Raw genomic sequence first — 24,501 nt, 5'->3', positions numbered from 1 at the left:
GTTGTTTGAATTATATCTACAAATCATCATAGGATCTTGAAACAAAGCATTATAATGCTTTACCATGATTTTAGACATATATCTTTACTGTTGTGCTAATGTCCTTCCTTGTTTTTTTTTTATTGCACTAGAATGAAGGACTCTGCTTCAGAATCAAGGTGATTGGAAGTTTTAAGTAGGCTAATGTGTCATGAAGGAAGCAGGCTCATTGATTTCATTTAGTTCCTATTGTCATTTAATCCTCTTTCCTTACACATCTGTTTTTTTATATTTAATATTTCTATCTTTCTTATTTTTAAAACATTTGTTGGGTATCTGTTGGGTGCATGACATTAGTTTGGATATTGTGGGAGTTCTATAATTAAGGGGATGTGTTCCCTGTTCTCAAGAAATTTATAAGTTTTTTTCTTAGTAATCCTATGAGAAGTCTGTTTCTACTCTTTTCTATGTTGACCTTTCCAGAAAAGTATTATGGCCTTCATCCCAAGATTGGTAATATTAATAATAAAATCCTTCTTTGTGGATCTTAATCCTATAGTTACCTAAAAAAAATCCCTATATAACATTTTTTCATTAATTTTATGATGATTATCAGATGAATAAAGTATTTCTGACTATTTCAGTACTCATCAGTGGATCAGGCTGGACCTGCTAAGGACTTTCAGATCCCTTTAAGCTAACTTCATAGAAAAGTAAGGCCAGGTCTTGGATCTTGGTTTCTTATTCACGCTTAGATAAGAGTTTGACTCTGCATCTTTGATAACTCAGAAGAAAATATCTTCATTTCCTCTTGACCCTTATATAAGTTTGGTGGATAAATGTCAGTAAGTTGTGGTTATATTAACTATAGTTGAGAATTATTTGCTAGATTTTATGTAGATATTATGATCTTTGAAAACAGAGTAAAATCAGTTTTTCAACTTTATTATTCTACTTTTTGACCTTTGTAAGAAGGTTGTGAATTTATCTGTTTTTCTTACTCAGACTGAGAAATCTCTTTTTAGTCTGGGTTTTAGAAAAGGAAGTTCACTACTTTGGTTATTTGTGTTATTCATGTTTTTCACTGTTCCATCGACTTAATATAACCTCTGTGCTTTCTATTAGTTTATCCATACAGCAGGTCAAATCTGCATTTATTTAGTCAGTAAAAGTTTCTTTAGGATAGCAAAACTGCATGAAGATAAAAGTCCATGTAGATGAAGTATAATTTAATGAATTGCTTTATCATGTTTTAGAGATCGTATCTTTTTTAGCATATTTATGAAACCTTTCAAAATATTTTGAAAGAGAAATATTTAATTTGCTCCTTTTGTAAACAGTTCTTTTCTTGTTCATCATATTCTGCAGATTTAATTTTGCCTTTTGTATTTTTTAAGTTGTTTTAGTTTCACACATAGCTTTCATTTAATCTTTTCTTAGCTACCAAAATTGTCACAATAAATGTTTCATTCTGATGGGGTATATTCTTTAATATCCATTGAAATATTTTTTTAGAAAAATGGCGTATGAAGCTATTTTCAGTAAATAACAAAAACATTTCAAGCCAGTTTTAGCAGTATGTACTGTCAGAGCTTCTACCTTGTCTGTGTTGATTTGTGATAGTCTGAAGATTTTACTTTGTTATTGGTCCTTAAATTCAAAAAAGAGTTAATGTGATGCGTAATAGTGCTAGCAATTTACAGAATTGGAGATATTGTAACCATTGATTCCTAGTGCGTGGTTACAAAATATCTTGAATCTAATGGGTGCATTATTACATTTTGTTTGGGATTTATCATGTTAATTTAGTAGCTCACATTGGGAGATTTTGTGCTTTTTTTTTTTTAACTCTATTGTATATTCAAAGTTATTTTTGAACTTAATTAGTTCATATCCCACTCATAGCATGAAATACCTCTTTTTGTTGATTGCAAGTAGAGAGAAGGATTTTCCCCACCTTCTATAATGGGAAAAGGGATCTGAGATTCTTTTTGTCCCTTCTAGATGACTGTGAAAAAGAATTGCATTTGTGTTTTGTAGATAACTATTATATTATCACAATCCATTTTAATTAGGATTTCTCATGTTTTATTCTGTTGATTAGTTTTCCTCTTTCTGATAGATAAGACTGTTAGCATAGAATATTTTCCATAGATATGTTCACTGGGTGAAATGTTTTATATTTTTGGAAACTAAAATAGGATAGAGGAAGAAAAGTTGATGTGTGTATATATGTGTGTGTGTGTGTGTGTATGTGTGTGTACAGTGAATATTAGTTGTTTTGGTTATTCAGCACTTCATATGGAACTTCTGACATATTAACACATTAATCCTCTTATAAGAAATCACATGATTACTTTTTAAAATACTGTTGCTCCAGAAGGAAGGGAAACATGATTGATAGTCTTTCAGTATTTAAGAAAAAAAAAAAAAAAAAAGGAATGACAGGAAATAAAATAACTCAAAGAATTTACATTAACTAGGCCTAGAGGGCTATAGAAAAAAGACATCTTTTATTTGTAAATCTGTATTTCTGTAAATCTAAGTATTCAAGATTTCTTAAATGAAGTGCAAAACTTACTAAAATCATGTTATCTTTTGTTTTTACAAGATATTTTGCATATCTAATTCCTAATATGGTTTGATGAAATTAAAAGAGAAATGAAAACCATTATCAGAGTTTGAAAAATATCCACTACTTTCCAACCTTACCCCCAACCTTACTTCTACATGCCTTGGCAAGAATACTTTTTATGATAAGCTATTCCTGGATGAGTTGGAATGAAGGAATTTAAGTATAACCACATTTGGATCAAGAGTAATTCAAATAGTTTTGATTCTTAGGATTGATGTTTTGTGCTTCTGGTTTTAGAAGCAAGGATGTCAGATAGTTGAAGACTGAATATAAAGTATCAATGTGAAAAAAAATTGCTACACTAAGTCACAAAAATTTACTAAATAATAAAATGGTAAAGAAACCATGTTATCAGTCTTACTCTGTAATTGCAGTCTTTAAATTTTCAATTGGAAAATAAAATAATTTCAAAATATAATTTTTAAATATTTAAAGTCATTGAATCTTTTGCATATTCATCCTTTAATTAGAGTGTTTTAAGCCATTTTATGTATTAGCTTCTGAGTGTAGGTTTAATTAGTTAATTAATAAATATCAAAACTTTTGTTTGTGCTCCTCAGTGTAAAAATTGTATTGAAAGTAGAAGAAAATTTTTAGTTCAGTGATTTCCTTTAAGCTACTTATGTTCAGAAATGAGCCATAATTAAATGTTGGATAATAAAAATGTGCTTCATTTACCTATTTTATGATATTTTTTTCTGAAGATTTTGTTTTTTCATAAATGTAATTTAAAGACATCAACACACTCCAGTTTAGCCTGTCATTTTATTAGTATTTCAAATAACGAAGAGAAAATTAGTGATCACTTGGAAATAAGTTTGAAGTATTATTAAATTACCAAAGTTTTATTGAATTTTTGAATTAATTTATCTTGATTTTTATTTGAATTGAAGCTATATAGAAGTAATTCAACAACTTTTAGGAGGCCTATTCTTTCAATTGAACTATCCTAGCTTATTGGCCATAAAATGAATACATTTCTACTATATTTGTTTTGCATTATAATCAAAATTGTTGCTTAATTATCAAATTGTTACATAATTGAAACTTTTTCTTTTTGCTTGTTAAGCACTTACAAGATATCTTTGTTTTTAAAATATTTTAATTTAAGAAAGAAACCATCCAACAATCTTATAAGTACACTAAGATATAGTATTGTACCCATTGTATTAATGTCCCATTACAGGTCTTGCAGTCTTATTGTCTTAAATGAAAGATTCATGCCCAAAGAGAGGTAGTAGTTGCTGAATAAAGTGCCCTATTTTTTCATCCTTATAATACATCCTCCTCCTTATGCACTATAAAATGTATCTAAACTGAAATACCCAAAACATGCCTTATACTTTTCCCCCTACATGCTTTTACTTATTCTATTACCTTGCTTAGAACAATTCCATATCCTTTTTTGCCTATTAAATTTCTACCCATCTTTTAAGGCCCAATTCAAATGCCATCTTCTCAGTGAATCCATCCCTAATTCATTCAGTTGATAATTACCTTCAAGTGCATTTATCCTCTATTATTATTTTTATTTTACTTATCTGTTTATGTGTTTTCTTCTAGTTAGTAAGGTTCATGAAGATAGGAACTATGTATTACTAAACTTCCTGGTATTCAATGCTTTCATATAATAAAGCTTAATTAATAATTATTGAATTGAATAATAAACTAAAAACTTATAAATTCTTAGAATTTATACATCACTACTCTCACATTCATTGAGAAGATAAGCAGGCCCTTTTTTATTTGTTTTACTTGTTAATCTCAGGAAATAGTTTTCATGACACTTTTGTTAAATGTGTATAGAATATAATATAGTAGTAGCAGAGTAGTAGGGTGTTTAAATCCTATCACAGGCAGCCTAGTTAAGGATAACTTTAGCAATCCCTAAAAGGAGAATATAGGTGCCAGTGCTCTCAAAAGAGGAAGTGAAGAATAACATACTTACATCAGTTATTTAAGAATATATGATTACATCAGTGTGAGGCTTCTGTCCTGTGACGCATATCACAACTCCTGGGTGTTTTGTGAATTCCTGTGGCAAAAAAACAAAACAAAATAAAAAACCCCATATTTTCCAAGGAGCAATTAGGCTTATAGGCCTTTTACAATATATTTAAGGTTAGTCATTACCAATTTAAAGCTTTTCAGCTTCTTACAACTGGCATAATCTTTTTGACAACCCTACTTTACTTACATATCATGAGCCATCTTTGAAGTAGAACTTAGAGAAAAGAACAACAATCATTCAGTTTATTTTAGCATTTCACTTCAGCAAATATTTACAAGTAACTCCTATATGCTAGACACTGTGATAGGTAATAGGAAAAAAAAATCAAAGGAAAAAAATGGTGGTACTATGGATATATGTACCCCCAAAAGACCAGTTGTCCCCACCCTAGAGAATTTATTATTCTCTTGAGATGTACCAGGAAACATTTGGATAAATACAGGATTTTTTTTTTTTCTGAAGCAATTGGGGTTAAGTGACTTGCCCAGAATCACATAGCTAGGGAAGTGCTAAGTGTCTGAGACCAGATTTGAACTCAGGTCCTCCAGACTTCAAGGCTGGTGCTCTATCCACTGTGCCACCTAGTTGCCCCAATACAAGATAATTTAAAGAGGGAGAACTGAGCTTTGGAATAAGGTCAGGATTCTAAATGATAAGTGTGAGGGAGTTCATTCTGGGATGGGAAATCAGTCAGTTAGCAAGTACTTGCTATTTTATAGTAACAATGCTTGGTCTAGAGAAAGTCAAAGCTGAAATGATTCCTGCTCTCAAGGAGATTACATTCTGAGCAGCCAGTTTGACTAGACTTTAGAGTATGCCAGGGGGAGAAATATGCAGTATCAGTAAACCGGAGGCATGTTGACAGTCAGTCAGCAAGTTTTTATTAAGTGTCTATTCTGCCAGACACAGTTCTAGGTATTAGGAATGCAAGTAAAGACAAAACCATTCCATGCTGTCAAAGAGCTTATATTCATGTGTGTGCATGTGTGTGTATATGTATGTGTACACATGCAGGAGTGTATATACATGTATTTACATATGTATTCATATATCCGCATATGTATGTGAGAAAGAGAGAGAGAGAGAGAGAGAGAGAGAGAGAGAGAGAGAGAGAGAGAGAGAAACAGAGATTCAGAGAGAAGATTCGAGAGAGACAGAGAGAGGGACTGTTCTTCAATTTCTCACTGAAATTGAAAAAATTGAGGTATTTTTTCTCATCATCTTCTTAGGCATATTGAGTAAGGCTTTTTGGGGAAAAAAAGCTTGAGCAATTTTTTTTCTGTCCCTAGTAGTGATTATTACATTATATTATTGTTTGATTTTATTGTTGGGTCTCATGTATAACTTTATCAATCAATACTTTGTGGGCTAGAGATAAAAACTGAGAATAGGGCAATCTTTCTTGTGCAGTGGAATGTATAAGGTTGATTAACACTTTTTATTATTATTTGGTATGATTTAGCTTATCTTCTTTTCGAAAAGACTAACAATTTGGAGATGTTAACAGTCATTGGCAAGAATGTTATGATCATTGTAATTCCCCTCATACAAGATAGTGAGAGAATAGAGGGAAAAACTTATCCTGTAGACTTATCCTTGCTCTTCTCTGAACTGGCAATCTTAAAAGGAATTTAGATATTCATTTATATCATTAGCACATTGCTTTGCTAAATTACAGTAGTCCATGTTCTAGAGGTTCACAGGGCCAGTAGTCAATAGCCATTTCTAAATTTTTTTTTTCTAATTTTGAGTATTGAATAGAGGTTTATGTATTCTGTGAAATGAGTAGAAACAGAAATGAACCTTTTATTATTGAGCTTATTAGCACAGGTCTAGTTAGTTCTCTTCATTATTTGGTCAGTGGTGCAGGGTCCTTGAGCAAAGGGAAGACAATCCCTGGTTATGCATTACTCCATTTTTCCTGTGGTTCATGTATATCTGGATTTTTGTTTGCCTGACATACAAACTGTGAATGCCTTGGGCTGCTATTTTGTTTAAAGTCCTTAATGATCAATTTCAAGTACCTTTCTGCTTTGAATATTTCTTCCCACAGTGATGGGGAGGGAAGGAAAAGAACTTCATCTACTTGTAGCAGTGACTCCTTAAATATTGGAGGGATCCCTGTAACTCCTCGACGTGTCTCTTGGAGGCAGCGCATTTTCCTTCGAGTTGCTTCTCCTATGAACAAATCTCCCTCAGCAATGCAGCATCAAGGTTTGTATGATATTAATGAAAATCTCCTCTGAGTATAATTCTTCAGGGTATAAAATGAAAATTCTGATATAGAAAGAAGTTTATGGTATTCTTTAAAATCTATTCTTGCTCTATATGGATAGGCAAATATAATATGGAATATAAAATATAGGAACACCTTGTTATTTCAAGAACAAATATAAGATCATATATTTGGATTTTAAAAGCTTTCACAACCTGATTCCCTTCTTATCTATCCAGTTTTTTTTTTTTTAATATTTTGATTCAGCAATACTGGTCTTGCACACAGTGCTCCATCTCTCAGCTGTTTTTTTTTCCATTATTTGTGTCCCATGTCTAGAATGCTCTCTGCTTATATACCTTTGCCTCTTGGCTTCCTTGGCTTTCTTAAAGGCCCAGACCAAATCCCATCTTCTCCTGGGAGGTCTCTACCACTTCTAGCGATGGCCCTCTGAAATTACCTCTTTATATCTTGTAGTACATAATACATACACATCTTCTTAATTAGAATGTGAATTCCTTGAGATCAGCGAATTATGTTTTTACCTTTGTATCCTTAACATTTAGTACAATACTTAGCAAATAGTTAAATGTATAATTTATGATAGTTGGTGGACTGATTTGACATTAATTATTGACTTGATTATCTCTATGTATGGATTTAATAAAAAGAATTAATATTACATAATATTTAAAAATATTAATTTCAGTCTTAAGGGATGATTTATTTCTAAAATACTTCAGTGTTATTTTTGAACATAAATAGATTTATCACAGAAGTGTTATATTATCAGGAGAAAACTAATTTAGTTGGAAGCACCTATCTTTAAAGTATTGTGAAAAAAGACACTGTGCATAAAGAGGAAGTGGTATAATTATGTGTGCTTTTGTTTCATTATAATAAGGAAGTATAGCAGGGGAATTCAGTCAGTTTACCTAAGTCATTGATTCAAATAACAGTCTGAAATGTTACCAGAGAAGTAAGTCAGCTTTTCTGAAAACACCCACTTGTGGTACATGAGATTCCCAATAGTTGAAGAAAAAAAATCTGTAATGCACTCTGTTAGTAAGAAGTACACATCATTATTTTAATTCTTTGTAGATGGACTTGACAGAAACGAACTTCTTCCTTTGTCTCCTCTTGCCCCGACCATGGAAGAGGATCCTCTTGTCTTATTCTTGCCTGATGAGGATGAACCAGAAAAAGTTGATGGGAGAAGAAAATCTGAAGAACTACGAAGTCTGTGGAAAAAAGCTATTCACCAACAAATTTTGTTGCTTCGAATGGAAAAAGAAAATCAGAAACTGGAAGGTTAGCCACTCAGAGAACCAGAATCAGAGATGATAATGCTGTAATTTAAGGATGTCATTTACACATTCACCTTGAACAGATTTGCTGCTTTTTTTCAGTGATATATTATTTTTGGATAGTGAATATATAAGAAAAGTCTAGCTTGAGGTGATTTAAGAGTTTGATTTGTGTTTAAATTGTGATAAGAGATCAGTTCTAAGTATAGAACTTTTTAAAAAAATGAAAAGATAAATAAAAGTAGTATTCATGTATTATTGAGTGTAACTCAGCTTTTAATAATTTTTAAGTGTGATGCAAAATAAGTTTAATTTTGAGGCAAATTTTGCTATTTAAATATGATTCATCATTATCAGATTTATTAAAAATCTACATAAGATTAATTTGAGTATTTTTAGTAGATTCCTTTTGGGGTATAATGTAAGAGCATTAACTTCTTAGCATCTATTAGAAATTCCCCTCTTTATACTATTTGTGATAATTTGTTTATTAAGAAAAGGCAACATGAAAGCAATTTGTCACTCTTGCCTTTGTTAATACCATATATGTTTTCTTTTCTTCTTTTTCCATGTTGGCTTTGACTGATAGAATCATTTAGGAGGTGTAATCCTGGTAGAATTCTGGGATCCTGTCTCAGATTCTTGAGAGGTCTGGAGGGTCCCAGGAAAGCCTCCTGGGCTTCATTTTCTTCCCCTGTAAAATGGGGATCATGTTAGCATTTACATTCCAGATGAGACAGCACAAGTAAAGTGCTTTATAAATCTCAAAGAAGAATATAAATACTATTGTGATTCTTATTTGACTCTATGGACATAGAAGTACAAGCCTCCCTCCATATAATGATCCTCTTTCTTTTCTAAGAACCTTCTAAAATAGCTTCAATAATAATAATTCACTTTATATAGCAACTTGTTTCACAAAGTACTTTACAAAGTATTCTACAATCCTAGGGCATGAATATTAAAATTTTTTGTTACCTAGGTTTTGTAGATGAAGAAACATACGAAAACTATTGTAATCTGTAGAGATTTAAGATGATTTAAAAACTTTTTAAAATACATATAATATAAATATGTTTTAAAACGTTAAGTCATAGTTCTTGAATATACTTTGGTTTAGCATAAACCTGTGAAAAGTCAAGAAAATTGATAGAACTCTCTTGAAATAACTAGTCATGAAATTGTATCCCATCAACAATAGGAGAGGTGATTTCCTCAGGAACAGTGTGATGTAGTGTGGCCAGACTCAACTCCTTTAACTGGGTGACTACAGGAAAGTCACTTAATTTTCCTGCACCTTAATTTACTTCAATTGGGAATAATAATGCTTTAGCATGTATTTCACATTAGCTTCAAATGATTTAAAATATATAAAGGACTTCAGAATGCAATGTAAATGCCAATTTTTATTGTTATTTATTATTAACAATTCTAAATTCAGATAATAATGTCTTTTTCATTATGGAATCAAAAAGCAATACCTTCATTTTATAGGAGAAAAGAAATTAAGGTTTTGAAGGAGGGGTGAATTACAACATTACAGAAACCAGGGGCAGAGTCTAGATTTCTTAACACTTAACCTAACACTTTTCTCGTTATTCCATTTGTTTACTAACTAGAGTCATTATTACATGAAAAATGTATTTATTATTCCATAAAATACAGATTCCTTATTAGGTTGTTAGGACAGTAGGGTTGATGGCATTCTAGTTGAATATGGAAGAATTCTAGCCAATGAAAGTGCCACCTCCTAATTTATTCTTATCTGGTAAAGATAAGGAGAAATGAGAGGGAGAAAAACAAATCAAAACATAAGAACTATGGATTTAGTGGAGAAAATTTTTAAAAATTTCTTTTATAATAATAGCTTTTTATTTATCAAAATATAAGCAAAGAAAGTTTTCATCATTTATCTTTGAAAAACCTTGTATTCCAAATTTTTCTCCTTCCTTCTCTACCTACACTTTTCCCTAGACTGCAAGCAATCTAGTATATGTTAAATAAGTACAATTCTTCTAAATATATTTTTTAGTGGAGAAAATATAAACAAATTCTGTTTAAAGGCTTTCCCTGAAAAAGGTAACTTGAGACAAGTTATTTACTGGAATTGTTTTTTAAAAGTGCTCTTTACCTTAAAAAAAAAAAAAAAAAAAAAAAAAAAAGTATCTAGAATTAACCTAGAATATAAGATTAACCAATGTGAGAGTCATTCTATGTTTTAAAGCCATCTAGTGGTTGGCAGACACAAGCTTTTTGCAGTGTTATCAATATAATTATTGTTTCCTATTTTAAACATGCTGGCATGAAAATAACATGAAAATGTCCTATTGTTTTTTTTTTGTGTTTTTTTTTTATGCTGTCGAGGACTCTTATTTTTGATAGAGATTTGTTTTGCAGAAGGTAAGGCTATTTAAGTAATATGTGCTTGAGTGAATCCAGATTTTTCCCGAGTTGTTCCTTTCCCTCGTTTTTTTTCCAGCTGATCTTAATAAATAAAAACAAGAATTAGCTTAAAGTTTTTTCTGTTTACTTTTTAAAAATCAAGCAGTTATTCAGGAAAGAGGCAAAAGTTTACAGATTGCTTAATTTTTTAAAAATGGGAAAGTTTTTATTTTGAATTAGATATTTGTATTTCATAGGAATATTACAGCTAGCAAGACTTCAGAGACTATTTAACACACATCCCTTATTTTATAGATGAGGTGACTTGTCCAAGACACAGAGTTTAGTGTCAGAAGTGTATTTGAACTCAAGACTTCTTTTTCTAAAGCCTACCCTTTCTCTCTCCCAGTTCAGTGCTCTTTAGTCAGGTGAAATGAGGTGAACATGAGAGGTTGAAACTTTTTAAAACCTAAAATAATCTAAAATTCATTTAAGTTTTAGGGGGTTTTCCCCTTTACAACTTCACTAAAAACATCCTCTCATTTTATAGATTTATGTGTGTGTATATATATATTCTCTGAAAAGTGGAAACAAATTTGATGTTTGGTATTTTTCACTCTTAGTATTGGCATTGCAGTAGAATAGAAAGTAACTCTTCTAAAAGTAGTTAAGGGACCATTAGTAGCTGTTGAATATGTCAGATTGTATATATTTCTCACATTCATGTTAATATTTGTAATTTAGAGAAGAAATAGCAGAGTAGATGGGGATATTTTTAATATATATCATATAAATTATGTAGATTTTTGGAGCTTTTAAGAATGCCAGATGTATATCTTATGACTTGTCACTTTGATTCAGGGATTGGAATATTCTGTATAATAATAATAACAATAAATAATAGTAATTTGCCTTTATTTGTGCCAGTAGCCATGTTGTTATATGATAAAGAATAAAATATGCTTAGGAAATTCTTAACATTTTTTTGGTATTAGATATTTACAACAAAGGGTCTGTTTGTGTGTGTGTGTGTGTGTGTGTGTATAATTTTAAATTTCTTTTTAAATAACTTTTCTATTGAGAAATTTTCAGTGGCCAATGTCTTGATGGCATTTGTGATAATTTTACTGTAATTTTAAAATTTCAGAATAGAATCATCAACTTGGTCTTACAACTTTTCTCTTTGTTTCCTTTTAGCAAGCCGAGATGAACTCCAGTCCAGAAAAGTTAAATTAGACTATGATGAAGTTGGTATATGCCAAAAGGATACCTTATTAACGTGGGATAAGAAGTTATTAAACTATAGGACTAAAATCAGATGTGATCTGGAAGATATTCATATTACTCTCAAAGAAGGTATTCAGGACAAAGGAGTATCCCACTTAGTTCTTGATATTTGTCATGCTTTCTTTTATCTGTCTTTGACCATTTCTGCAGTTGCTAAGAGCACAATGAGAATAAAGCTAAAGTGGCAGATTTGACCTTTGCATGAGTTGGTCATCTTTGGTATGGACTTCCCTATCACTCCCAGCTAACAGTTCCCAAGAAGGTGGTATTGGCACGAGAAAAAGAATTGAAGTTTATAAAAACAACTCAGAATACAAGTTGTACTTATGATGGATGGTAGGATATCCTACAAATACAGAAGAAAATTAATTATTGTCATCTGATCATAATAGCTTTTTATGTTATTTTATAGATGGATGTGTATATGTACATACATACACACATATCTATTTATCTGTCTGTATCACCCTACTTAAGGAGATTGTGGTGAGAGTATATGTATGTTAATATTCCTTAGTCACATGACACATAGAATCTTAGCATCTTGCAGTTGGAAGAGGCCTCAAGAGTTGACAGAACAGTTGACAAATAAACCTATCCTTAATTGTATGATTCTTTTTTTATCTTTGAGATATGAAAAATTTTTCTATAAATTAAATTATTTTCAGAACTTTTGAAAAATGTATTATAAAATTTTGAACCTAAACTACAGAATTTGTAGTAAATAAATTCTGTTTAGTTATTCCTCAAAATTTAGCCCTTTCCTTCATGAAGTTTTTCTGATTCTACTCTCTTCCCTCCTCAATTTAATATTTCCATTCAGTCGTTTTTCTGATTCTATCTTCCCTCCTCAATTTAATATTTCCATTCAGTCTTTTAAAGCACTTTGTTTTGAAAAAATATATACTTTTCCTGTAATATATTTTAGTTATTCCCCTATTAGATTATAAACTTCAAGACAAAAGGAATTATAGCATCTCATTTGTAGCTATACCTTTGTAGTCTCTTGAAAGTGGTTAATAAATAAATGAATGGTTGTCTATTAATTTAATGCTTTAAACTATTCCTAAAACATTAAGAGCCTGAAAGTATTTTAGAATTCTATGAAAATTGGTGCTTTTGTGTATTGGCTACATTAATGATACATTTCAAGTTTTAATGAAAATAACAAATACTTCTTCTTAGGAAGAATTAGTAGAATAAATGTTTAAGGAAAAATTACGTTGAAAAAGATGGAGGTGAGATTTAGATTTGAAATACATCATTTTTAAATAACTTTCAAAACTACTTTAAAAACAAATCCAAGTGTCAAGATTTCATTTAACATTTAATTTTAATTTAATCCTACCTCGGGATAGGACATTTATTATCCTGGCACCACACCCAACTGAAATAAAATAACTTCTTATATTGACTTAAGCAGAAATGAGTTCAGGAACCAATTACAAGTTCATTATTCCTTCTTTACAAAAATACTGGAAGCAGTCATATTAACTACATTGTTTCTTTGGTGACCCAAAATAAATTCAATCCAGCAAACATTACATGCCCACTGTATATAGTACATTGTGCTAGACACTTGCTGTAGTTCAGTAGTTTTAGTTGTTTATAAGTGTGTGACCCTTTAGGGAGTTTTTTTTGACAAATATATTGAATTGTTTTGCCATATAGAATATACAAATTAGATCCAGTCCCTGCACAGAGAAAAGTCAGTGATTGTTTTTTTTTTTTCAGTCATTATGTTAATTAAAATTTTTCATAAGAAGAATAGCTCCTAAAATATTAACCATTGGTTCTCCTTGACCCCTCATGACTGAATGCCATTATTTTGAGCTGGCCTAAGAATACGAGTTGGTTTTTTCCCCCTAGTTGTACTTTCACTGTATGTGACTTAGTTCACTTCTTATTTTCTTACTTTTTTTTTCCTTCCAGTAGATGAATATTTTATGTGATATACACTGTGGAGGTGTTGTATGGGTTACCTTCATACTGTGGACTATAAATTGATGTGTAATGCAATCTTTGCATTATAAATTTTAGGATTTCTTTGTAGGATTAAAGTGAGTGTTTGTCTTGGAATGTTTTCTGTTCAAAAGATAAAGGCAGCTACAAGATTAAATTTACTTAAATTGCCTTTGTCATTATTTAATTCATTACTTAATCTCCCCCCCCCCACTCCCCCTTGAGGCTGCGGTTAAGTGACTTGCCCAGGATCACATAGCTAGGAAGTGTTAAGTGTCTGAGACCAGATTTGAACTCGGGTACTCCTGAATTCACAAGGCTGGTGCTCTATCCACTGCGCCACCTAGCTGCCCCCTCATTACTTAATCTTACTGGGTGGCATGGCCTAATATTGCTACTGCAGTATTTCATACAGTACTACTAATGCAATTGTGCAAATTAATTCAAGTATTTAAACTCTTGTTGGTTTTTCTCTTTGTTCTTAGGGGTGCCTAAAAGTCGCCGAGGAGAAATTTGGCAGTTTTTGGCTTTACAATATCGTCTGAGGCACCGGTTACCAAGTAAACAGCAACCTCCTGACATTTCCTATAAAGAGCTTTTGAAGCAGCTCACAGCACAGCAACATGCTATCCTTGTAGATTTAGGTATGGTTGCCATATTGACAAATCACTTACTAATGTACATATTCTGGCCTTTTGTTGAAGTTATTAATGGCCCTTTCTGTTTGGGAGAAAGGATATTCATAAATCCATTTCTATTCTGCTTTTTTTGGTTTTTAGACAGTTCTCTGACAAAATTTTTTGAAGGTAGTTATATTTGTCTAACTTAGTTCTTATTTATCTTTCTTCTCCATTGCATTGGGTTAGCAGAACAGAAGATTTCTTTGAGAATCCTATGGTAGGCATTCTGCAATTATTTGTTGAATGAATCTAGTAAACTATGAACAGATCTAGAAAGAATGGTGGGTAGGACTGTAAATTAGATTGAGAGGGATTTTGTAAGATAAATATTCCAGGTAGTGGATTCCATGTCTACTTGAGTGAAAAGTGATGAGAGAAAATTTTGGGAAAATTGAGAAATAATGACAAAGGAATCTTTGAAGACTAGAGGTTAGTGAGAAAAGGGCATGTAGAGGTGATTTTTTTTTTTAATTTTAAATTTTTTAAAAAAATTTTGGTTAATTTTATTTTTTAGCTTAAGTAACAATGTAGTAGAGATTGTACTTTTCCTTAAAAAAGGGGGAAATTTATATTGCAATCATCTGTGTTCCTTTAGCTTTTTTACATTATTTTTTCACTTCTTTCTGTTGGTTACAGTATAGATTAATCATCATAATCATTATCATTACCAATTCCTGAAAAAACTACTTTTGTACATATGTGGGAAAGAAAGAAAAAATGCTTTTTAGATTGCCATCTCTGCGATAGAGAGTAATTATTCAGTAAAGGCATAAAATCTGGGAAGTTAACATAAGACCTCCTTTTCTTTTGAATGAAGAAATGTCCTGCCAACAATGTTACACTTTTGGTGGTAGAGATGCATTTGTTATAGCACTTAGTTGTTACCCTTTGGGAAATTTCTTACTACATTGCTCCCTAGCTAAAGTTTCTTCACCATACATAATTTCATGCTCCACAGTGGACTTTTGGAGAGAAACCTCTTTAAATTTTTACTATTTTTCTTTTTCATTTTCTTTCCTTTCTTCCTTTAAAAAAAAAAGCATTATAGAATTGTGACAGTTATTCAAGCACAAGTTCTATGATCTTAAAGAGGAAATTTTAAGGGCTTCCCAAAATAAAAGCATTGAGCCCAGAGGAAATTCTGGGGAGAAAAGATTTCCTAAATGTGAAGTATATGCATGACTGACTGCATTTCCCCTTCAAATTAGATGATTATAACATTGTTTAAGAATGCTCTTTTAAGTTAAAACATGATCTGTGCCAGAATTATTTGACTTAATAACAAATATAAATCCTTGAGTTTCTTTATGTCAAGACTTCACTTTAAAACACCAGTCCTTTTTTTTTTTTTTTTTTTGGCCCAAAAGTCATCTGCTTTTCTGTAGAAGAAAGTTGTTTTAATATCTTTGCTGAGATGAATTGGGTAGGTGGGGACCAAAAAGTTTGTTTAGTGAATGTAATATTAAACTTGAAACAGAATGATCTGGATTAGCTAGATATTGGATAGCTGTGTTTTCCTTTTACATCTAAACATTGTAGTATATGTATGTGTGTATATATGTATATGTGTATATACACATACACACATGTATTTTTATATATTTGCTTATTTATTTGTTTGCTTCTTTATTTTTCTCTTACTCTGACAGGAAGGACCTTTCCCACTCATCCTTACTTTTCTGTACAGCTAGGATCTGGGCAGCTATCCCTCTTTAACCTTTTGAAAGCCTATTCTTTGCTGGATAAAGAAGTAGGTTACTGCCAGGGGATTAGTTTTGTGGCTGGAGTACTGCTTCTGCATATGAGTGAGGAGCAAGCTTTTGAAATGCTCAAGTTCCTCATGTATGACCTTGGCTTCCGGAAACAGTACAGACCAGACATGATGTCGCTACAGGTGAGTCAGTCCTTTGTAATAACCAAAATAGGGTCTTGACATTAAATATTTTGGTAATAATTCCATGCAGGTTTAAATAAATTAGAGACATCTTTTAAAAATCTTGGAGTGAAAATAAGTATTGGAATGTAGGTAAATGCATTATTCCTATTGTTTTCCTAGATTTTCTTAGGATTTGGTGATGTACCAAGTCTTAAGGAATAATTATAGATAACATTGTATTTTTATACTATATCTTTTAAACAAAGATATTGAAGTAATTAAGCATTTAGAAAGACACTATACTACCAAAAATTAACTTAAACTTTGACTTTAAAAACAGTATTAGATGACTTCTAATGTCTTTTCACATTCTAAATCTATGATAATACAAGTACAAGCTAGATAGAGAAAAACTATCTTTAGAAAATTCTTACTTTCTTCCATCTTAATATTTTGGTAGGATTAAAGATCCTTTCTTAAGCTTTTTTTTTTCTCTTGGTTATTGAATCGCAATTTTCTATATTCATATATCTTTTTTTGAACTTAACATGAAAGCTTCATTGAAAACCACAAGAAGACAAAACAAAAATAAAATGGTTCTCAGATTTTTCCTCTGAGATAGGGAATTTATTTTCTTTTATGTAGTCTTTGAAAATGTGGGATAAAATTAGAGATACTCCTTTTAATTTTTTCCTTGTCTGTTTCTTGAAGAATGTGACTGTGGTAATGAATAGTAAGTTAGAATTTTTTTCCTTAGAAAAGTGACATGAAGAGACAATTTCCAGAATTTTCACATGTTCTCTGACTTTGGGTAAGAATTCAGTCCCTTGGAACTTCAAAAGAATTGTTATATCATCAATGTGGATTTTCCCTTTACCTAAATATGGAAAGAATCTAACCTTTCTCACTTTGTCAGACAGTCTTTAGACAAACTTGTAGTGATGAGCCTTTTTAGAACTAATGTTCTAATGTTCCCCTCCTCATCTTATCCCTGAGCCTATATTTGGAGGTACTAAAGCTTGGTAGGCTTTGCCTCTGTTTAAAATATAAATATATATATAGTTTATGTGGCACAGTGGATAGAACACCAGCCCTGAAATTGGAGGACCTGAGTTCAAATCTAGCCTCAGACACTTAAGACTTCCTAGCTGTGTGACTCTGAGCAAGTCACTTAACCCCAATTGTCGCAGCAAAATAAATAAATATATATATTGTGTGTACACACACACACACACACACACACACATATATATATAATTTTTATTTTCCCCCCAGTTCATGTTAAAACAATTTTTATATTATTTTAAAGTTTTCAGTTCTAAATTCTGTACCTTTTCCTTCCCTGATATGTAAGAAATCTGATATAGATTATACATGAGAATGTATGGCCATTTTCAAGATCTAAGAGACATCTGAGTAGAAATGCATTAAGTAGATGGAGGTAGTAGATAGAATGTCATATTGTTATCAAAATGACTGTAGAAAATTTCTTCAAATGTTGTTTTACATTAAGTTCATATATCTTTGCCCCAGGCAGGTCAATTGAATTGAATAGTTCTGAAGATAACATCTATATATATAGGGGCTACTTAAAATTTGAAGAAATGTGGTTAATGTGACAAATAGATTTCCCTATAGATATAAAAATTAACATCTTTTTATATAGGGTGTAGTTTCTTCCAAAAAAACTTAACAACCTTAAAAGGGTGTTCCTTCTATAGTTAAAGATAGCTAATACAAATTTCACTTAGAAATAAATCACCTAGTTGTCTATGTTAAATGTATGTGTGTGTGTATGCACATGAATCAAAATTTGATAGGTAATCAACAAGAAATGGTTCCATTTTACCTGAATGGGTGAAACTATAACTGAACTTCAAAAGTCTAGAATAATAAGTGAGACTTGACATTTCCCACATAACAGAATGATAAGTTAGAATTTTCCTCCCCTGAAAATCAGGAACAGAGAACTCTCAGTACAGATTTTTAGAGAGGAATTAAAAAACGCTGGCAAAAATCTTAACTTGCTTCATTTTTCCTATCTGATCTCTTTTATCCTACCTTAGGCAGCTTTATGAACTTCTACTCTGGGAACTTACTGTATTGGTACTTAATTGACTTTAGCCCAACTGCAACTCACAACCAGTAAAGTCAGGCTGAGCTTGTCCTTTTACCTATTTAAATTTTTTTTCAATAGTATTTCATTTTTCCAAATACATGTAAAGATACTTTTCAACATTCATTTTTGTAAGAGTGTTTCATTTAGGGTTAAGGGATCTGGTTTCCCATCTTGGCTTTGTCCCTATATCTATGTGACCCTGGACAAGTCCATTGTGTGTCAGTTTTCTCATTTATCCAGGGAAGGTGTTGGAATAGATTTCCAATTCTACTTCTATGATCTTGGGTCTCCTTGATAGACTATAAACTTTTTAAGCATGGAGACCACCTTGTTTAGTATCTGTCTTGCCTCTCCAGTACATAGAACAAGAAAGGAAGTAGGCATATATTCCCTTGGTACTCATATCCTTCTTTAATCTTTTCTTGTGGTACAATCACTTTACCCTCCCCTATATTACCCAGATTGTTGTTGCAATTACCTCCAGGCTCTTAGGTCTGTCTCCTTTTTTTTTCATGGAGTTCAACATTGTCTTAGTCTTCTCTTCCTCCATAGCCCTTTCAGCATATGAAAAATTCAATGTACATTAAACACCATTGCCTCCAAATTTACCAATTTTCTTATCTCTGATGCTCTCCATCTTCATTCCACATTTGTTACATAGAGAAGATTAAAAAGTTCAAGAAGCTTCATTGGTTCCCTGTGCTTGTACAAAACATGTAACTCTTCATCTTGGCATAGAAATCCCTTCCTTGCAGATGTATTTCACATTGTTCTTCATGCATTGTGTATAGTTAAACTGTGCTCTGTGCTATTCCCTGAGCTCAGCACTTTCTCTTCTGCATCTTTGCCTTTTCTTCATCCCTTCTTTGCTGGGGACCATTGCCTCTCCTCAGCCTTGGATGTGAATCTATGCTAGTGTTCTTTTTTCTTTCTTGGATTATTGTATATTTTCTTTTATTGGTTAACTATTGTATTCTGCATCCTTCTCTAGGTAATCTTCTTGAGAGCTGGAACTGTTTTTCTTTTTGTCTGTGTTTACTTAGTACGTAATATCAAATAGGCAGAGGATCTAGGAGTCATTTGAAAAATATTTATTGAATTGACTTGGATTGCATTGTTTACCTCACTAGCCAGATCAGTGCTATCTATATTATGTATATTAAAATCTTTTTTTGTCAAATAAATAAATGTACTTGATTTCTTTATGCAATCCTGACATATATATTTTCTTTGAACTCCTGATTTAAGTTGTAGAAACATCATAAAAATGTAATTTTTGTGTTATAACCACTTCTTCCTGAATAAGAACACCAGAATATTTTGGACGAAGTGACTCAATTAAATATGACCTCTTTTAATTTTACCTGTTGGCTTCCTGCAAACTTTACTATGCCAATTAATTGTTATATTGATTTTAACCTAGATTTTCCAGTTTCTAGAACTAGAATTTACCTATTGATATACACATAAAAACAATATTTTTTTTCAGTAGGACTTATCAAAATACTTTAAAATTCTTTTCACTTTTTATATTTCACTCATGATAAGCCCCTTTGTTTTATAGCTGTACTTTTACATGATCATGGCAAACAGTGGTAAGAAGTAATTAGAATTAGCAGCAGCTCAAGCTTCTGAATGTGTATTTTAGTTTGGCAATGGCAATGGCCTATAATCTTTGCTTCTGGGGAGGCGGAGACTGTTATCATTGGGCTAGGTAGTCTTTAGCTGCACTGTGCTAAATTTCTTGGATGTTGGCAATAATATGGTGAGCTCCTAAGAGTGGGGGAGGGAAGATCCACCAGGCTGCCTAAGGGAGGAGTGAACCAGCCTGGGTTAGAAATAAAGCAGGTCAAAGTTCCCATGCCAGCAGCTGGATATGCTTAGCAAGTGACCTTTCACATCTAACCTGGATGAGATAGGGATTCTCAGTATCAAAAAACAAAAAAATAAAAAAATGTATGTTACACCTGAAGATCACCTATCTAGCTGAGAGTCTCAGCAGGGCAGAACAGTTAGCAAATTCATAAATTGGTGTTTAAATTTTTGTTTGCAAGACTAATTATGATCAGTAAGAAAATAAATTGGATTTCATAATTGTGTGTATGAATTTCACATTAATATACAGATAATACCTCTATTCCAAGACAAAATATCTTACTTATCTAGTTTGCTTAAGGAATAGAAATGTCAAGAGTTGTATTTGACCTTGAAGGATGGATAAAAATAAGCAGGTAGTTATCTTGGAAGGTGAACTGTGTAATGCCTACTTTATTTTATACAAATAAAGGTATGGAACATGTTTGACATTCATGGATAAGTTTTCTAATGGCCTTCTGTAATCTAAATAAGTATCTGAATCACCCTTAAATTTATAATACTAATAGGATTGTTTTAAGAAAGTTTAAATGAAATTTAAAGAGTAAAAAAAATTTCTAATGCAGTGTAAATTGTATACTTTGGAAACATCAAAACAGGAATGTAACATTCTTCCTCTTAAAATTAACTTTAGATTCAGATGTATCAGCTCTCAAGGCTCCTTCATGACTATCATCGAGATCTCTACAATCACCTTGAAGAGAATGAAATCAGCCCCAGTCTTTATGCTGCCCCTTGGTTCCTCACATTGTTTGCCTCCCAATTTCCACTAGGATTTGTAGCCAGAGTTTTTGGTAAGAGACCATAAATTGTAGTCAATTGAACATTTTTATTTATTACAGAGACAAAACACTACTGCTTAACCATATTTTTTACATCTTGTGTTAACAGTGGTAAATTATTATTGGAATCTGATCCTTGTATCTGGTTATATTGATAAAAATTTGAAACCTTTGAGTCTAAAATAAGAGTTGAAATGAGAAACCCCAACCAAGAGTTGAGCTATTGCCTTTGGATAGTTAGCAGGAGAGATATTATTTTTATATTCTTGAAAGATAAATCATTTCTTATTTTCCTGAATCTGAAACAAGTAATCTTTAGATCTGACTTCATCTGACTTTCTTTTGCCCAGTATACATGTACCAGTACATGATACACACATAGTGAGATTTTATACCTAATTTTTATTTTAATTATCTCTTTTTTATTGTTATTGTACTGATGATGTACTCCTTTTGTTACTTATCCTTGCTTCTCCTTTGGTGGTATTAACCATTGGTTCCTCTTTCCGAAACCCTGTCTTGGACAAGGGACAGGTTAACAGTGTTTAGATGTCTGAGTTATAGATATATGACTGAACATAACTTGAGCTGAACTGCCTGTGTTCCTGAAGGATGGGCAGTTACCTATTTATTTATTTATTTTTAGATTGATAAAAGAGGTTTATTATGGGGTTTGGAAGTAAGGTTAGTGAAAGATGAGTAGAGAAAAGAGGGCACTGGAAATAGGATTCCAGTGGGCAGAGAGTCTTTGGTGTCAGGCATGGTGATGGCATGTTTAGACCCTTTTCAAAGAGAGGGTTCCAATCTGGCTCTTACAATAGGGGGCTTTGGCTACAACCTGAAGGGGGCTTGTAGGTGGAGTCCCATGTTGGCTCCGGGCTGGGTTTCAGCCAGGGTTAGAATTTGAATTGAATTCAATGGGTTTCTGGACTGAGCTGACTCCACCCAGATAACAAAGATGAAACTGTTTGTGCTTGGGGTGGAGTCGCCTCCCTGAGGCAGAGTAGAAGGAGGTTTTCTCCTTTAAGGATTTTTCAGAGTTTTGGGGTTTCCTCATCATTCCCCCCTCAAGCAGTAAAACTTAAATTCATTTAAAGGAAAAAGACTTGGGGCAGTGTCTCTTATTGAGGCAGAGTTGAAGGAGATTTTCTTCTTCAGGGATTTTCAGAGTTTCAGGAAAACCCCCGTCATTTCCTCTTCAAGCAATCACCTCCAAATGCATGTGGGATAAAGAGGCAAAGATCTCTTCTTAACTGCTTCGAGCTGGCAAGGGTCGAAGAGATTTTGGAGGTTTCATGCCAGGAGGTTAGGGATGAGGTGTGGCATTTGGGGATGGCAGCAGGGCATCTAAGGGGTGTTTGTCCCGGTCAGTCATCCCCATTCAATTGTCCCATGTTCTCCAGACTGAAGGGCAGTTGAGAATCCAAAGTTTGAAGCCTAGAGAAAACAGATCTGAGGAGCAGATTAAAAGTGGGGTGTCATCTAGGATAGAGATAGTGACATTTGGGGGAATGGGGCCTTGAGCAAGAAATGTATCAGGTCCCTTCTGTGGGCTGCTTGTAAGAATGCTGGTGGCCTATTTAATTATCAAAGAAAAGTAGGAGAAAATGCTAGGAGCAAAAGATTGTTTTTCTATAGTAAAAGATGTTAAGTAGCCTAGAGTTTAGACCCTTCACTCTAATTTCCACTGATATTTTTGTGAGGCAGGGTCTAGGGATGGGCGTATCCCTGCTTGTCAGGGCTGCAGATCAAGATAAGAATTCAGTTTAACTTAATTGTCTGTGCTGCTTTTTAAAATAATAGAGGGTTGGTTCCTCAATCTTACCAGAAAAATAAGCAAAGATCCCGAACCTTCCCTCCTACTACCCCCACTCTTTATGGGGAGGGGCGAAAGGGGTCAGAGGGAGTGCCAAGTATTAGGGTACCTACCCAGATTACCGGCCCTTGCAGTGTTCGCATAAAAGGATAAGAAAGGAAACAGGGCCAGACCTCAAATTCCTTCCAAGGAGCAGGATGCTGGGGGTGCCAGGTCAATCCTTGTGGTGTTCACTGTGGTGGTAAGAAGGCAGTTCCTCCTGCAAGAATTCAGGACAGAGAATACGGTCTTCTAAGGCCTAAGTCTGGAAGAGATTTGCATTAACAGGGCATCTCTGCTTTCAAGTGTCAGGAGGCAGAACTTGCCCTGAGAAGAAGAGAGCTGAGAGTCTCAGGTTAGAGAGTTAAAGGGAAACCAACAGGTGCTAGCAGCAGAGTGGAAGAAACATTGAGGGCTCAGGATGAGCTCCTCTAGTTTTGGCTTGACTTTGGACCCCTGAAAAAAAAGTTGGGGAGATGGGTGGGTCCTAGGTCTCATCAGGTTGAGTTTTTAGCCTTGAAAGAGACAAGTGTGCTGGGTGTTTCACTAATTGCTTTTTGCCTGAAGGCGGAGGTAAAGTATAAATCCCAAGGTTGGAAGAGAAAAGAAAGGCTTTTAAGAATGGACTTGCCAGAGAGTTGGTGGGTGGAGAGGGATTGGAATTCAGCTAATCTATTCCAATATTCAAATTGTGAGATGGAGGCATTTTTCAAGCCAAGTGTGTCTCTGCATTAAGAGATGGTATAACAGGCCCCAAGCACCCCAATTCTATAGCTTTTCATTCTCTTTGGGTGTCCCCAAGAGAGAGAAAGATATGACAAAACCTTTAATTTTTGGCAAGTTCACAGGAGTTTTCACCTCAGACATCTCTATGGGAAATAACTCTGCTGAGCGTAGCAGCTCCAGACAGCCTTAACTATGTCCCGGACATTGAGCTGTCTCACCTTGCTATAGAAAGGGTGGGGTGGTGGTTTAAAAAAAGAAAACCTTGTGAACAGAAAATCAGAAAGACTGAAATAGGAAGCAGCGGAGTCAGAGTACTGAGACCTGGAACGGGATTCTGACAGGATGGAGTGAGCCTTCAGAGAGGGATTAAATAATCAGGGGGAGGTGCCCCAGACATGGGGAGAGGCATCTTGATAAGACAGTATCTGACATTCTGATAGCTTGGGATAGGGAGAAGCATTCTGATATTCTAAAACATAAGATCTTTTATGCTTATCAAGTATTCTGATAAAGAGGGAGGGGAGGTTTTGCAGAACTGAGAAGCAGGGAAAACGAGGCAGGGCTGAGTCAGGATAATTAGGGAAATTGCATCAGGACAATAAGCCAAATAAACCAAACTAAAACTAGAAAACTGCAAGGACTTGTGGCAAGAACCAGTTTCTCCCTGATTACTCCAGAATTATTAGCCTCAAACAGCATTCCTCATTTAGGGAGACACAGAGGCCTCCCTGTTCAGGTCCTCTGCAGTTGGGGAGCATCTCAGCCAGAGATGGACAATATAAGGTCTGTGGTCATTTGTGCATTAAACTC

The 24,501-nt window shown here is 33.2% G+C and overlaps 1 protein-coding gene across 3 annotated transcripts in view; it reads left to right on the top strand.

Annotated features, from left to right (window-relative positions):
* The window catches only part of TBC1D4 (TBC1 domain family member 4), a 212,384-nt gene that overhangs the window by 161,770 nt on the left and 26,113 nt on the right, over positions 1-24,501 (top strand). For 2 of the 3 annotated variants that reach the window (XM_074299264.1, XM_074299266.1), the window contains 6 exons: positions 6,679-6,839; positions 7,942-8,151; positions 11,727-11,885; positions 14,264-14,422; positions 16,108-16,352; positions 20,963-21,122. In XM_074299264.1, coding sequence (XP_074155365.1) covers positions 6,679-6,839; positions 7,942-8,151; positions 11,727-11,885; positions 14,264-14,422; positions 16,108-16,352; positions 20,963-21,122 — 1,094 coding nt within the window. Of the gene's footprint in view, positions 1-131; positions 159-6,678; positions 6,840-7,941; positions 8,152-11,726; positions 11,886-14,263; positions 14,423-16,107; positions 16,353-20,962; positions 21,123-24,501 lie in introns of all 3 variants that reach the window. The other variant, XM_074299265.1, reaches the window with a different exon arrangement.

Source organism: Sminthopsis crassicaudata, chromosome 3 (genome assembly GCF_048593235.1).
Source record: "Sminthopsis crassicaudata isolate SCR6 chromosome 3, ASM4859323v1, whole genome shotgun sequence".
Lineage (NCBI taxonomy): Eukaryota > Metazoa > Chordata > Mammalia > Dasyuromorphia > Dasyuridae > Sminthopsis > Sminthopsis crassicaudata.
This window is presented reverse-complemented; position numbering and strand designations above follow the sequence as displayed.